Raw genomic sequence first — 16622 nt, forward strand, 5'->3', positions numbered from 1 at the left:
GAGAGAAGGGAAATGAGAAAAAAGGTCAGGCTCAAAGATACCAGCAGCTTTATTTGTTCTTCATGTGGGACATGAATTACAAAGGTTTCAGAACTGATATGATGAGAACAGAACACTTTATATCTACATGTGTGATTCACAGTTGAAAAAAACATGGATTTTCCTGTGAGAAAGAATTGATAAATATTCACCAGTTAAATGCTTGCTCATATTTCTCCTTTTACAGACATAAAATGAATGGAAGAGCACTTTGTGCTATAAAACAGTCACTGTAAAAACAACCTAAAATCTTTTAACACCCGCGGATTATTTTTTTGGCAAGTTTACCTTCTGAAGTTCTTTGGCTTTTCCAATGTTTTCACTCTTCTGTTGCAACATCTTTTCAATAGCTTGAAGGCCATTGTTAATAGTTTCTGCTTTTCTTTTCAGCACATACTGAGGAGAGTTCTGCAAGATTTCAGAGCTAACCTGCCACAGCAAAGAGAAAAAAAATCAGGCAGATTACAAAGATCTGCTTGTTTCTGTGCACCACCTTACCAAAAATATTCCAATTTTTTTTGTTTCTCTTGACAAGTCCGTTAAAAACACTGGAATTGAGCTACATTTGCAGGACAAAGCATTAACATGAGCAGGTTCAACATCTACATGTTGTTCACTAATTTGTTCTCATTAAAAATGCCTGGCTGAGAAAAGCAGCCCCTGGGGAAACAAGCACTGAGGAACTGCAGCTCTCTGGGTGCTTTGCTTCACCCTGCTCTCATCTCTAACAGAGATTGCATGGTGGGAAGGGTCACATTTGGATTTATGTGTGGATTTTTGGATTTATGCTGTAAGAAACACAGAATGACACCTTCATGTCTCGGCGGACAGCTGGGACTTCCATGTAACAAATAAGGAAAAATCAAAGTACATCAATGCACAGAAAATTTCTCAATATAAACTTGGAGATTTATTACTAAAACAAAAGCTCTGAGGAACTTAATTTCACTCTGCAGGACTCCACAGAAATGAAAAACTGGTGCAGTGGAGGGCCTGATTTTCTGTGTAAAGAGAAAAACTCTCAAAGCTGAAGCTGAGTAATTGCCTGAGCACAGGACTGAGCAACACAGCATAAGCTACCAGGTTACTCCAGACTGGATAGAGTGCAGGGAGTGAGAAAAGTCCTTGATCTTGCCCAAAAGTGACATCTTTTCTCACTAAATCCTGCTGGCTGCCAGGGTCAGCCAAGCACCTGAAAATAGTGGTAAATTCTTTTGTGTGCAGCAACCCTAGGATTTAGGGGGCAAATGCACACTGGACAGTTTCATGCTGCCTTGATACCAAATATTTTTAAATTGTTATTTTAGTTTGAAGCTCCTAGTACTGAAATACTTTACCCTTGTTGTGGGATGAGGAATTAAGACCATTTTTAGTTAACAAATTATCTACTAATTTCTTAATTTTATTAACATAATTTCTAGATTCCAACACAACCCCTCTAAGAAGTACCCACAGTACAATGTTGTATCGATAAAATTTCATTTTATCGAAATAAATATCTATAAAAAGAACTAGAGGGCTCCTCTGAAATACTTCTACTTACACTACAAAAACCTGTGAAGTCAGTCTGTACTTAGTGCCTAAGAACTTATTGGAAAAAGGAATTCAAGGCTGTAATCACTGAACACTTGACCATTACTATCCTGGAATATACCAAAGATGAAAAATGGTCATGCCAGCTTCCAAAATAAAAAACAATCATGTAAGAGCGATGTGACACAGCTGGAAATGAGTAAAGAGATCAAGCTCTGACTTCCTCTATTTCTTCAGGATAAAAACACTACATCTGTCAATGCTCTGATCATCAGCAAAGCAGGATTTTAATTTCAATATTTCTTACTGGGATAAAGTTTATTATTTATGGCACCAAATGTACAATTTATTTTTTATTTTCTGGTTTGCAGATTTAGAAGAAAGCAGAGTGACTTTAGAACTTGACAACTCAATTTACCACATGCTGGTATCACCTGATATGTAACTGCACTGACCTCCAGTTCCACCATGATTTTTTTTGATTCTTAAACACATTTTGAAAAATTCCAAGATAGTTTTTATTGTTTTAAATGTGAAAAGCAAATGTTATCTAGCTTCCAGGACCAGTTTTTTCACTCCAACAGGTAATGTGTGCTTTGGGATAATCTTTTATATCTTGGTAAATCAATCAGTAAACAAAAAAGAACCCCAAAGCATAAATACTGTTTTGTTTTTCTTCTCTCCTCCCAGTTGTTGGTTCTGAAAAGACTAGTCCCATTTTGAAACAGAATCTATAAAGTTAACCAAATTAAAACTCATAAACTTTAGTTAACATGCTGCTAAATATTTTATGTAAGATAAAATGAGTCATTTGATAGACACTAAAAGGTAACTGGATTTCAAAACTCTTTTATTACACTTTCAAATTTTATCAAATTAATTGAGATTTAACCTTAAAAATTAGCACTGAACATCATTAGTTCTGAAATATGAGAACTGAAAGGGGTTTCTTTTTCATTTTTAAAATAACACAAATGAGTAAGTAACAACAATAATTGCATCAGGCTAAAAATGTGACCCCAAACTGGGTGTATTACTCTGTTTTCCCTTAATTTTGCTTTCAGCTGACTGCTTAGATAGAATATATTGCAAAAAACCAATGCAATGGGATTCAGTTATTTAAATTCCCGGATTTTAAAGGAAGGCAACCGTATTCTCAGGGGTGGTAAAAAAAAACATGTCCTGATACCCTACATGTGCAAGTTACATTTAAAAAAAATCCTATTTCAAAGCCCTTTTTTTAACCTAGTTCTGAAAATATTTTCTCGTTTTAGCTGTACAAGCTCTGCAATCAACTTCGACTACTGGCTCCCAATTTAAGGATGAGATTGGATAGAAGACAGCATCCACATCACATTAAAAATTAATGCTCAAGATTCTGCCACGTCCATTTTTAACATAAACTAAAAATGTTATATTCACATTGCTTACCATAAGATGATTCAAAAAGGAGACCTAGGTGTGAGGAATGATTTATACATTGCAAATAGATAAATATGAAAACCACATCAACAATTACCTTCTCTTCTAGGTCTTGCAGTAGTTTCTTGCAGTCCTCCAGCTGTGTTTCGATCTCTGCAGGGACTATTGTGTACATTTCAGAATACTTGATCCGAAGTTTCTCCATTATATCCTCCAGAGCTTGGCTCTCTCTGCCAATCACACTCTGAAGCTCCTACAAAATTAAGAATAACTTCATCAGTTTTATCCAGTTTTTAGTGCGTGCATGTATGCGTAGGTACATAAATATGTGTATATACACACACACGTAACGTGTTTTATATTTCCTACCGTGATTATGGTTTGGAAAAATTGGGTTTGGGATATCAAATCTGATTTGATTACCTCTGCAAGCAGATAAACTCTAAGCAATACTGACTCATTTAATCAAATGATGCTCTTCAATCTGTAAGAATTAATTAAACCTGATACTGCTCCGTGTCGGGGAAGTGACGCACTGATGTTCATTGACAGCCACAGCAAAGGGACCATCTGAAGAGCCCCTATGATTAAACGTTAACCTTTGCACTCTCCCTTCTGCCAAAAGTGCATTTTTCTCTTTGAAAGATGTTTAATAGCCAACGTCCATCCCTTCATTATTATAAACAACACAAAGGCCACAAAAAGCAACAGGTTTCAGGCTGAAGTGTCTGCTTTCAGGCAATTACGCAGAGCAGCACAGCAGGCTCCTCTCAAAACAGTAGTTTCCAGTTCTGCACAAAGAATGTAGGTTTTATGAGATAAAAGAAACTTGAACAACTGTTTACAGCCTGTGGCCTAGAAATAAAATCCGGGCTAAGTCCTCCTGCAGAAAGAATGAAGAAATTCATTTGTTCGGAAGGTTTTCTAGAGTTTCAAGTTGGAAGGTTCTGTTTGCTGGCTTTATGGTTCCTTTCCCCAGTGCTCAGCTGTTTGAGAAACTCAAATGTTAACTCAGGTTATGGGGAAAAATTATCCAGACCTCCTACCAGGCAATGAAAGACACTAAAATTAACTGCCTTTGCTTTTTCAATCAGGAGTAATGGTAATCCACTAATTCATAGGCTACACTTGGGAATCTTTTCCTTCACACAAATGCAACACACAGAAGAAATATGTAAGACACTGAGGCTGATTTATTTCCTGTCATCCCACAGCAACTGGGATTGTTGATATTAAAAAAACCCAAACCCTCAAACCCATGAAACAGCCGTGTGCCTCATTCTCTCAGGGAGAAGGATGCTGTTCTCAAATGGCCCAATTAAGATTGCATCAATATTTATGGGAGTTCACAGATTCCCTGACTTAACTGGAAAGAATCAGTTACAAGTCCTGTCTCTAAAACAAAGAAGGTCTCTGCAAACTGGTTTTTGTGTACTACTGCATGTGCACATTTCACACATTATTTAGCTGGAAAGCAGGTACCTATCAAAGCTGTCCCAATTTTTTTCCTAAGGGATGAGATAATAACACTTTCCCTCTTCATCTGTGTGGGTGAATTTAAAACTTTTGCCACCCAGCTAAATCAGGTTTGTCATCTCAAAATGAAATAGATATTCCACTCAATAGGTGCAGTGGAGTCCTGACTAATGCTATAGATTTCATAGGAACTAGATTTTCTTTGGAAGTAGGAGATGAAATTGCCCTGCAAGTTTTGGCTTATTGGTGTTTGGACAATGTAAAATTAATGAATTCTTCAATCCTTTCAGCTCAATCTTCTCAAAAGGAACAGGCCTGCTGTGAACATAATGCTAAAAAGACATCATTTGATGGGATTGCTGCTAGCATTTGCTTGTGCCATTGCTGCCAGGAACAGGAACAAGGTCTAAACTCACTTTTGGGTGAGTTTTAGGTGCTCGGACTAGCAAAGTTTGTATGTGAGGGAAAAGATCAGGTTTAAAGCACCTGCAGTAGTAGAATTTCCTTCTGGATACAAAGAACTCAGTAAAAAAGCAGACACTCTAAGTTATAATTCTAAATTATAATTCTATCATTAAACTCTAAATTATAATTCTAAATAATTTTAAATAGAAAAGCAGCCCTTTTAGACAAATCCAAGGTCTCACCACAGCAATGCTGGCTCATGGGTTTTCAGAAATTCTTAAACATGTAATAAACATTTCTCTCTCATGCTAATCCCCCATCTGCCACCATGGTCTTTGGCTTCTGCATTTTTCCTAGCCCTTTGCTAGGACACCCAACCAGTTTTTATACAAGACTCAGCAAAGACAGCCCAAATTTGTACTACACTTTAGCAGCCTAAAATAAATAAATTATAAATTCTATAATAATTGGATTAAATATAATTAAGAACAGATTTTTGTTCAGGATTTAAAAAATATTAAAGTAATATAAACAGAATAAGAATAATTTGAAACAAATATAATTCAAATAATAAATAAACATATTCAGGAAGTATTAGGAATATTAGTATTTCATAAAGTCAAAAAATGCAGAAATGTACAGACTGCCGGTGGCTGCTGCTGGGCACTGTGGTCTTGATCAGAATTTGATTTTTAAAAATCATTTACTGGGTTAACCCCCAATTTGGGACATCAAATCCACCGTATCTGAAGCTGCCCTGGGTAGGTATACAGAGGGGAAAGCATGCAGGGTGGACACTAACCAGCCCTTCCTAAAAGGAATGGAGCTGGATGTGAATTTCTCTGCAATCTGGAAATGCTTCTGTGCCTGCCTGCAGATCCCCACAGAGGGAAAAAAAAACAAACCAAGGCCATGGCAGGGCCAGTTGTATTCTGCTGAGCCAGATTCATTGTCTTTAAGTCAACATGCATAGACCTCACCATTAATTTTATCTGGAGCAAGTTCAAGCACCAGCATAAGCCAGAAGATATTCTGAATATCACAATAACAGAGCTGTTACCAACCTCCAGCTGTTCTGCCTTTCCATCAGCATCCTGCAATAACACAGATGCAGCATTCTGTAATGCATTTGTCACAGCACTTATTTCTTCAGTGACCTTGTTCCTCTCTTGAATCTCAGCTTTCACAGAATCTTTATGGTCTTGAGCTTTTTTGTACAACCTATGCAAAAGAATACATTGTTTTAGACTCAACACTAAGAGCAAAGAGCATGCTTAATACAGATATCATGTAGGTCAGAATCACATTTGTCTGTAACTTAGGGTTTTTTTCTGTTAAATCTATTAGTTTTATATCACTTGTTATCTCAGTTTCTTTAAAGTGAGTCCTCAGATAATGCTGTTTGGTAGACCAAACCAGAGTGCAGGCATATTTAATCAGCAGAGGTCAGATTCTCAGTCTGAAGACACTGGCAGAGCAGATGTTGTTCACAAAGATTACCATGTCCAGAAGCAAACCCAGAAAAGGGTGAATACAATCATCAGATTTGTAAAAAATATTTGGGGAGAATTTTAGACAGTGGCACTCACTGAGTAAAATGAAAGTTGCATTGTTGCAAAAAGCATGAGGTCTGATTTTCCTAAAAATGGAAAATCTTAAAATTCACAAGCACTTGGAACCTCTAAAACTGACTATTGTTCCTTGATTCCTACTGTATTTGAACACAAATTGCAGCCCACAAATGATATGGCCACGCTCAGGTCTTCTCTCTAAATAATATTCTCCAATGCCCATACTGGAGACAGCAGATGGGTGAGACAAGAGCATTGGTCTGACCCAGGAGAGGATTTATTGTCTTTTTAACTGCATTACAGCTTTTACATATTCTTTGATCTCCAGTAAAATCCTGTGCTTTTGAATAGTTTTATCTCATATCTTCAACAGCAATTTCACACCACTTACTTTTTACAGCGCTCTTGCATTGCCTTTATCTCACACAAGGCAGGAAGGGCAGCTTCTCCCTCAGCATTTTCAGGTGTATTCAGGATGTTTCTTATCCGGTGAAGAAGCAAGAGTAAGAGGAGCTGCTGCTGGTTGATGTTTTCTTCAAATGAGTTCACAAAATCAAGTAACTCCACTAGTTCCTCTCTGGTGGCCTTTTCCTTCTCTTTAAGGCTTTCTGGCTGTTCTTCCTGGAGCTTATCAAGAATTATTGCTTCTCGTTCCAGCTAAATAAACAACATGGCAAATCATGAGATAAAGTGCTCTTTTATTCCACCATCTGAAGTTACATTATTCATTTACTCACACGGGTGACTAAGTACTGGGAATTACACAGTCAGAACTTAAACCTTTGAAGTGTGACAGAACTTCTGAGCTTGCTTTAACAAAGCACATATAACCCTGTGCAGAGCTGCCCTTGGTTCAGAGGACTGAATAAATATCCCCACCATTTCTGCCTCTGGGTTGAAGAAAGGGTGAAGGTAACTGAGCAGCAGGTGGGAAATGATGTTCTGCCCTGATGTCAGCCCTTCATAGGCCATTTTACTCACAGCCCCATCTCCACCACTTACAGATGTTGAGCAACTCACCTCTTCATTGATGAATTTCCATTCCTGCTTTAGCTCTTCACAGGTAATTTCCAGCCCTTTGGCTGCCTCAAGCAAACCCAGCCAGTTTTCCCACAGCACTTTTACAATCCTGCCCAGAGCCCTGTCACTTCCTCTGCATAACCTCAGCATCTCTCCAGAGATCTGCCTCAGCTTCATGAGATCCTCTTCAGCAGAGTCAATGCTGGAGACTAAAATCTTACAGGAAAAACAAACACATCAATCAGTAAAATGCTACAGTCAAGAGTATTAATGAAGTATTCAGTAACATGATTAGGATCCTCTATGAAAATGGCAATCACTCCACTGAGCTGGTAAAACATGATTTTACACTCATAATGAGGGAGTTCTGTTGGCTAAGACGGTGGAGAAAGATGGAGTAAATAAAATAAGCAGTAAGATATACTCATTTCACGTGGTCTATTATACCTGGTCTTTTAACAAGTATATAAATATATTAATATATTCTGTGGTTTTATATATACATAAATATAGGATAAAGAATTCCACTTCTTTCTACTATGTTATTACATGGTATACATAGCTGAACTAGTTTTGCATGAGCTTTTCAAGTTCTTCAGAGCCTTTCTTACCTTGCTTTCCTCCAAATGCTCCAAAGCTTCCTTATAAGACACTGGAATCTTAGACAGAGACTGTCTAAGCATCTTTTCTAGTTTCTTAAGATTATCACACACTTTATCTTTGGTTTCTGTGTAGCTTTTGTTTTTTTCAAAGTATCTGCATGAAACAATGAATGGATCAATTAAAATTTGTTGTTGTTGCTGCTCTCTCCAACCATAATGCCCAACAGAATAGAAATGTTAAAAAACCTTATGAACTTCTAGTCCTGACTGTTCTGCAAGTTATTGTCAAAGTGTTTGTTAAACACTTAAAGTTTGATACCTGAGATACTGATCAGTGGATCATGATCAAGCAGTTTAAAAACCCTACACTCTCTCTCCCAAACCTTTTCTATACCTGCATCTGAAGGCCCTCCAGATTTCTTCTGTACCTGAAGGAAGGAAACTACATCCTGTGCCTTACTTGAGCTTCACTTTCCCAAGCCACTGGAACAGCCTATGGAAGACATGAATTAGGGACTCTCTGAAAACTATTCTAGCCCCCACCAGCACTGAACTGGAGACTAGAAATGTGCTTTCTTCTGGTTCTGGCACGCTATGACCCTCACTCAAGCCCCACATCTGGGAATATACAAGAAATTACTGCACTGTAAATCAGTAGCAATATGGTTATTGTCTGGCAATTTTCCTTCCTTAACAATCACACCTGAGGACAAAAGGAATGCTTATCCTTCTTTCTACTGGAATTTCTGAATACCTGGATTTCTATCAGAGCAGAAACAGCACTGGATTTATTTTTAGTCAAGCTTCTCACAATAAGGAACAAGATCTATGAAGATCTCTTAAACCCACCTCTGTTCATCAGCTTCCTTTCTTTGAGCCTTCTTCCTTAATGCCAAACTCTTCTCCACCAGATCTCTTAAAGCATTTTCCAGACATACTTTGTCTTCTGGCTTCACTAGGTTTTTCAGCTTGGAGTGCAGGTTTTCTAGGTCAGCCTTTGCAGAGTTGAACTCTTCCTCTTCCCAGTGTGGAGTCTGACAGATCTCCACTGAGCTACACAGCTCTGCTGCAGCCTGGGCTGGAGCTTCACAGTCCTCAAGCAACCTGGCAGCCCTCTGAAGGGCCTTGGTATAGAGCTCACCAGCCCTACATGCCTCCTCCAGGGCATTCTGAAAGCATTAAAAAGAGAAAGGAGCAATAAAATAAGGCTGCTGTGCTCCTCTGGATCACCACATGGCCTTAGAATTTCACACTTGGCTGTCTTTGAGACCAGTGCTCCCAGAACTGGCCAGAGGAGGTGAGGGAAGACATTTGGCAAACACATTTGGTGCTTATTTAGTCACAGAGCAGTGCTGTAACCCATGTATTTATTGCCCTCATATTGCCCTTATGTTCACCATTCCTGATAACATTGGTTTGACCTGTGCTTTAATCCTCCTCATCATTCCCAGCTGGTAATAACAGTAGAAATAAGGCACTTGGTTTTTTTTCATCATAGTCACTATTGAAAATGTTGCCTATAATCACAAAATGACTGCACCCAGTCTCTCTTCAGCTGAATATTTCAACAGAGTACTTTCCTTCCTCTTCTTTACCATTCTTTTCTTGTGCTAATCCCCACTGATTAATTATAAACAAACTTAACACAATTTTCTTTGTATCTTTAATTTCTGTCATGATTCCCACCCTATCCACCAATGCAGAGACAACCACAGGCCAATTCAGCTGTTAGAATAAATGTGGATGTGAGTCATGAAAATAAAAACGCCACAGTCACAGACACCTAATCTTATTGTTGGGGAAAGGCATATGTCAATACTTTACTTTCATTAAATATACTTACAACACGGGCAGCAATGTCTGCCTTCAGTTGTGCTTCATGGCCTTGCAGTGTCTCTATTTCTGCAGCAGCAGCAGATTTTTCTTCTTCTTTTTCCCTCTCTTTCTCCATGATACATTTAAGAGCAGAAAACTTTCCTTCCATCATATTCTGAATTGCTTCCCATCGGAGCTTTTCATCCTGCATTGTACTGATGTCTATCACAAGTGGCTGCTGGAGCTCTAATTGAATATGCTTTATGATGTGGCATATATTTTCTACTTCATTTTGGCTACCTTCCTTGTTTACACTTTGTAGCCCAGAGACCAAGTTTTGAAGAAACTGTTTTAATTCCTCAACATTTTTCTCCAGGCTCTTTATTTCTTTCCTCTTAGATTCTTTGAATGATGTATCAAAGATCTCATTTTTGTTAATTTGATTTGCTGCCTCCTGGGTTAAGTACAAGATTTGTTGAACTGCCTGCAATAGAATCTGTGCAGATATGACATTCTCAGCAGGAGAAGAGCTGGAGCTATCATTTAGGATATTAGCTTCTTTTCTTACACTGGATGTCACAGTTTGGATTTCATTTAGCAATCCTTGAATCTTATCCCATTCCCTAACAATATTTTCCAAGTGTATTATTTTCCCTTTAATTTTATTTTTAATTTCACAAAATTTAGTTTGCAATTCATCCAGCTGCAGTGAGTCCCATTTCAGACCTACACATTCAAATATTTCCTTGTATTTCATTACTTGTGACAAATTTGACTGAAAAGCAAACACTTTTTCTTTCAGTGCTTTGCATTTGTCCTTTAATCCCTGCTTGGCACCTACTAATTCATCATCTTTCAGGTTCATTTCACCATCCTGTAGATCATCAAGATCCTGCTGCAATGAAGCTATTCCTTCAGCAAACTCTCTGGAGACAGCTGCCTTTTGTTGTACTTCATGAAGTTTACTTTGAATTTGCCTTTGTGTCTTCCTTGCCCTATTCTTCAGACTTCTTAACTGATCGATCAAGAACAGTTGTTCAGACAGGCTCAGCTGCCCAGCTGTGACCTGACTCTCTTTACAGTGGGATGAGATAAGCCCCTCTATTTCCTGTATGTCCTTCAGCATCTCCTTTAGAATGGCTTGTTGGCCTTCCAGCTCTGAGCATGTGCTGGTTTGGTGTGGGTCAGGCCTGGCCATCAGCTCAGCTTTGCGAAGCTGAGAGTGAACTTTGTCTATTTCTGCAGTGAGTCTTTGCCTCTCCTCCAGCTGGAGCTCCAAGTGCTGCAATCTTTGAGCAGATTTTAAAACAAGAGCCTTGTATGAATTCTTCAGTGTTTGTAAAAGGAAGGTCATATCAGAGACCTCCTCTGGCTCCAAGCTGGGAAGGACGTGCTGGAGCCCATAATCCAGGGATACAATCACAGGTTCTCTGTTTAGGATATCTGTGTTCATAAGCTGACAATTTCTGATCTGTGATTTGACATCACTGGGGAAAAGTGCTGCTTTCTGATCAAGGTGAGACAGTGAATCTTTGACCCAGGAAATATTTTCTTTTAGCCTCTTCATCATTTCATGTTTCATGAGAGCAGGACCAGTGGTCTGAGTATCCTCTTGAGGAGTTTGTTGTGCTGATAATGCTTCCAATTTGCTCTGCAAATCATGTATGGAGTTCTCCAAAGCAACCTTCTCTTGATCACTCCAAATTCTTTTCATCTGCAGCTCAATCCTTCTTTTTAACAGAGAAAGACCATGTTTAATGTCCTGTAGCTCTGTGGTCCAAATTAGAGGGTCTTTGGCTTTTCCTGCAGCTGAGGAATGTAACTCTGCTTGTAAATATTGTTCTTGTATCAGCCTCTGAATATCCCGTGCTTTATTCATAAGCAGGTTAAACTCATCGATTTCTGCCACAACCTGATCATGTTTCTTTTGCACAGCTTGTTCCATGTGCTGCCACCAGTGCTCCAGCTGCCTCATTTGGCTCTCTGTCAACACTTTATCCATGCATGTCAAATGCTGAGATAAAACTTCTTGCTGACTTTGCAGCTGGTTTAAGACATCTCTTTCTTTTCGTAAGGACTCTATGCATGCCTTAATTTTCTCCAACAGAACTGTGTTGTTCGTAGGCCCCCTGCCAAAAACATGGGTAGTGTTTAAAAATAATGAATTCTCCTTATACCCAGACTTTTTAAAAACAAATGTCACTCTTTAGAGTAATTCACTAACTTTATTCACTTAATCACACGTATCTCTCAGTGCTCTTTTGGGAATTCCCTAACCACCCTTATAGAATAATTTCTTGCTTATCTACAAAGCACTCATTATTCATTGATATCTGTACAAAAATGATACATTCTAATGTATATTCTCTAAAATAGCAGTGTCTACTAACATAGAATGTAGCCCTTGCTTTAAAAATCAGCAGCAGTGTTATGTCAGCTCCAAGTGAATTAACAACATTTTATAGTAATTTCTGGTTGACAGTGAAGATAAAACTTGGTTATAAAAAAATTGAGACATTTTCATTCACACAAGGTAAACACTTCCAAATGAATCTACTCATCTTTTATTTCCAGGAATATTTTTAAATGCCCATCTAAAATGCATTTAGCAGACAGATTTTTATTACATTTTGTAAATTCCTTTGCTGTAAATTAACAACTTGATAGCTTTTAAATGTTTTCAAATTATATTGGTACATTACCATGACAAACTAATTTTGTGTTTTGAAGACTAATTCACAAAACACAGTAAATTTTTTTCTGGCAGTGGTTACCTCTGATTTGGTAACGTAGACTTACTTATTGCCATTAAATTTTTCCTATCAAGTAAGTTAAGTTTTCAGAATAAAGAGATATTTCATTCAGAAAAAAACCTGGAATTAACGAGGCGTTAAAGAAAAATGACTATTTCTTATCTGCCACATTTTAAAAGAAATATTTTAAGATGGATTTTTTATAGGTTTTTGCCCAGCAGCTACTTCTTTGTTTTGCCTAAGGAATAAAGAGAGTAGATGTTGTTTAAGGATAGCAGAGAGCCACCAGAAATTCTTCTGCTTAACTCTGTTCACAAACTTACAAAGTTCTAAGACTTCTCTTGAAGTGGATATAACTCCATATTCTTGACTGAGCATTACTGAAGCATGTCACGAAATTCAGTGTAAAACCATATTTGTTCTGCAACCTCTTAACCAAACCCCTCCACTATACTTACATTTTTATGTTATCTTTTTCTGTTGACAAATTTTTCATGGAGGACTGTGCAGCAGCAAGATTTTTCTGGTATTCATTAATTAAACAGCACTGTTGCTGCTTCACTGCTTTAACAGCTTCCAGTTCCTGGAGCAGCCTGTCCCAGCAGGGCTCCACAGGCTCCATGGTTTGCAGCTCTGCTCCGTTTGGTCCTGTTCCACTGGGAATTGGTTCTTCACTATGGCACAGAGATTTTGCTTTCCACGTTTCCAGCTCAGTTTTTAAGTTCTACAATCAAGCCCATCACAGAGAGAGAGGGGATTAAAGGATGATCTTAAAGACTCTCAGCTTTCACCATGAAATACGGCTAAATGCTGATTCACCTACAAACATATTCCTGCTCATCCACAAAAGCAAAGGAGCACATCATGGAAGCAATCTTATAGGTGTATCTATCACTGCCCTCTGGAAGAGCAGTACAAACTATGGGATTTACTTGGATATGCATCAAGGCATGGTGTTTGCAGACAAACTGACTAATTGTGCAGTTAAAACTCAGATAAGGATATGGGCAACAATTCTGGTTTGCCCAAAAGTGAATCACCATTCTGCAATCTATCACTACATTAAAAATCAGGAATGGCTTTGCAGTTTCCATACCTCCAGCTCTTTTAGTTGCTCATTTATAAGCACCATATCCAGTTCAGCCACTTCATTTTTCAGCTCATTGACCTTTTGTTCCTCTTCAAAATATTCATTGTTTACTTGCACTCTGGGAAACAGTTCCTTCTGGACAACCACTTCTGCACCTGTGTCCTACAACACAAAACAAGATTCTTATTTCTGAAGGGTCTAAACCAGTAAGTTTTCTGACTGCAGCACTTTGCTTCACATGTTTAAGCCATGCTGGGGTTGTTAAATCTTGCTGTGGTTTCCCCCACAGCCTCTGTGGATCAACCAGGACCCAGAAACTGGAAGCTACATCCCTGTCCCCCACCCCTACAGTCAGGGCAGCTCATGCATGAAGCAGCTTGGCTGTGACACAAAGCCCCAGCTGCCACTGTCACAGGTGCTATCCAAAATCTTGGATAAGATGAGAGCAGTAGGGAGTCACATCTCAATCAGGGTGGGGAGGGATTAGAAGGCTCCAGAGCCAGTTCCTACCACTGCCTCTGATTCCCACGACAGAAGGACAAGTCACTTGGGCTGGGACCAAGGTTTAACATCACCTTCAGCTATTGCAGACAGCAATAAATAAAAAAATATATAAAGAAAGCGTAAATGAAAAGTCACAGGCTAGAGTTGGATCATGTTATTATCCCTTAAAAATCTTTCTTTATTTCCCATCTCCCACTTCCTGTCCATAACTGGTGATCTGCATAAAATTTATATGAGTGACTGCATACAAATACACAGATATAACTGCAGTGTGAGATTCTCCATGGTACTAACATCTAAAATCAGTAACAGTAAAAAAATTCTTGTCTGATAAACTTCACATATTGCTGCTTTAGACACTGTTTTACTAGAAGCAGACAGCTATCCCTGCAGCCATGTATCACTTGTAAGCTGTTGCTATCATCTGTCCCTCTGTGGGTCATGAGCTAAGCAAAATACATCTGCCTTCAAGTGTGAGAAACATATAGCACATAGTACACATTATCAGAGAAGAATAGTTCTCTTCAGTTGAACTCTAGGTTATTTTCAGTCAAAACTGAAGAGGCCACTCATGAAGCAGTCAGTTGGAAAACTTTTCAATTTCTCTGTGTACATATCCAAAACAGTTGTATCAATTCAGACATGAGATTTAATCTCCAGAGACTCTGGAGTGCCACAGAACTGAAGTAAGCATTAAAACTCAGCAAAGCTGTCACACAGAAAGGAGGAAATCCACTTCACCAGATTGAAATATCAGCACATCAAAAGACACAAAAATGTCCTGACTTTTAGAAAAACCTTGCTGTGTACTTGTTTTGCTTGTTTGTGTGATGTTCTCATTGCACCTCAAATTCTGTGTCCAGTTTCAGGCCCCCCGCTACATGAAAAACCTTGAGGTGCTGGAATGTGTCCAGAGAAGGGCAATGGAGCTGGGGAAGGATCTGGAGCACCAGTCTGGAGTTGTTTAGCCTGGAGAAAAGGAGGCTCAGAGGAGACCTTACCGCTCTCTACAACTCCCTGACACGAGGGTGTAGCCAGGTGGGGTTGGACTCTTTTGCCATGTAACAAGTGACAGGAGAGGAGGAAACGGCCTCAAGCTCTGCCAGTTGACATTTAGATTGGATTTTAGGAAAGATTCCTTCAACAAAAGGGTGGTCAGGTACTGGAACAGGCTGCCCAGGGCAGTGGTGGGTCACCATCCCTGAAGGGATTTAAAGGAGTGTACCTGTGGCACTTGGTGACATGGTTTAGTGGTGAGCTTGGTGGTGCTGGGTAAATGGTTGGACATGATGGCCCTAGAAGTCTTTTTCTAACTAAATGATTCTATGATGATTGCATTGTTCCTTAAATGCTTTTCAATAGCACCCAGAATGACCTAATTCTTCCAGGAACTGATGTTAGCCTAACAAGCCTGTAGTTTACCGAACCTTCCCTCACATCCTTTTTGTAAATTGGAATAACACTACTAGCTTCCATTCAGCAGGGGCTTCTTCAAAGTCCCAAAACCCTTGGGAGATTTTGTTGGGTTTCCAGGGAGAGCAGATGTGCAAGTGCCAGGTAAGACCTGCCCATGGACAGGCCCTGTGTGGCCCTGCCTACAGATTCACCATGAAGATGAGATATAGCTCTACCTTCAATTTAAGAATGTGGTGTCCGAGATCAGCTCTCACAGGGCACTTGTGATATAACTCCTCTACTCTTAAAGAAGAGTAGAATTAGTAAAGTCATTGAGTAATGTAACTTTTCATTAACCCAGCTTGAATCCTTTCTCCATTTAATTTATTTTCTTATGCTGGATCACCCTTGGATTTCAGTTTTCTGATGGCAAAACCATCATAACTGACTGTAATAACATGGAAAGAAGTTTGTATTGATTGACAGTTTAAAGAAAAAGGTCTAAATATCATAAAGACTGATTATGATGGCTCTAAAAACTAGAGTGAATTCTTATTTCAACAGAACCACTGAAAATTATGATGTGGCAAGGACTTTGGATAAAGTTCAGAATTATCATGGACATAAATAAGAACTATCCACAATGGTCTTGATTTTGATGTGATTAATTGTCTCATCTTTTAAAACACCTTCAGCTGAGACCAATGTGGAAACAAAAATTGAACAACTGGCACATTTCACTTGAACTAACAGACTGTGGTTACCTCATGTGCAGGAGCTGGGGGATTCGACCCCAGACCATCTTTCTCAGCCGCTGCAGATTCCAGAACTTGAACTTTCTGGCACAGCTTCTGTTGAACCTGCCCCCCATCTTCTCTATATGACTGATTCTCTACATCACTAGGTTCCTCCTTTTGGTGTAAGAAAAACAAAAGAAACCAGTAATCAGAAAGCTCTAATCAAACCTGCTGAGTAGTAATTACAGTGCTTGAGAAAG

The 16622-nt window shown here is 38.9% G+C and overlaps 1 protein-coding gene across 1 annotated transcript in view; it reads right to left on the reverse strand.

The window, feature by feature from the left end:
- SYNE2 (spectrin repeat containing nuclear envelope protein 2) overlaps positions 1-16622 on the reverse strand; it is a 174126-nt gene that overhangs the window by 86669 nt on the left and 70835 nt on the right. Inside the window, exons 47-57 of the mRNA XM_058860814.1 lie at positions 16390-16536; positions 13733-13888; positions 13095-13360; positions 9912-12012; positions 8918-9237; positions 8078-8222; positions 7467-7682; positions 6838-7103; positions 5940-6096; positions 3092-3247; positions 328-468 (exon numbers count right to left, since the gene is read on the reverse strand). Of these exons, the coding sequence (XP_058716797.1) occupies positions 328-468; positions 3092-3247; positions 5940-6096; positions 6838-7103; positions 7467-7682; positions 8078-8222; positions 8918-9237; positions 9912-12012; positions 13095-13360; positions 13733-13888; positions 16390-16536 (4071 nt within the window). The remainder of the gene's footprint in view (positions 1-327; positions 469-3091; positions 3248-5939; positions 6097-6837; positions 7104-7466; positions 7683-8077; positions 8223-8917; positions 9238-9911; positions 12013-13094; positions 13361-13732; positions 13889-16389; positions 16537-16622) is intronic.

The sequence above is a fragment of the Poecile atricapillus genome, chromosome 1 (assembly GCF_030490865.1).
Source record: "Poecile atricapillus isolate bPoeAtr1 chromosome 1, bPoeAtr1.hap1, whole genome shotgun sequence".
NCBI lineage: Eukaryota > Metazoa > Chordata > Aves > Passeriformes > Paridae > Poecile > Poecile atricapillus.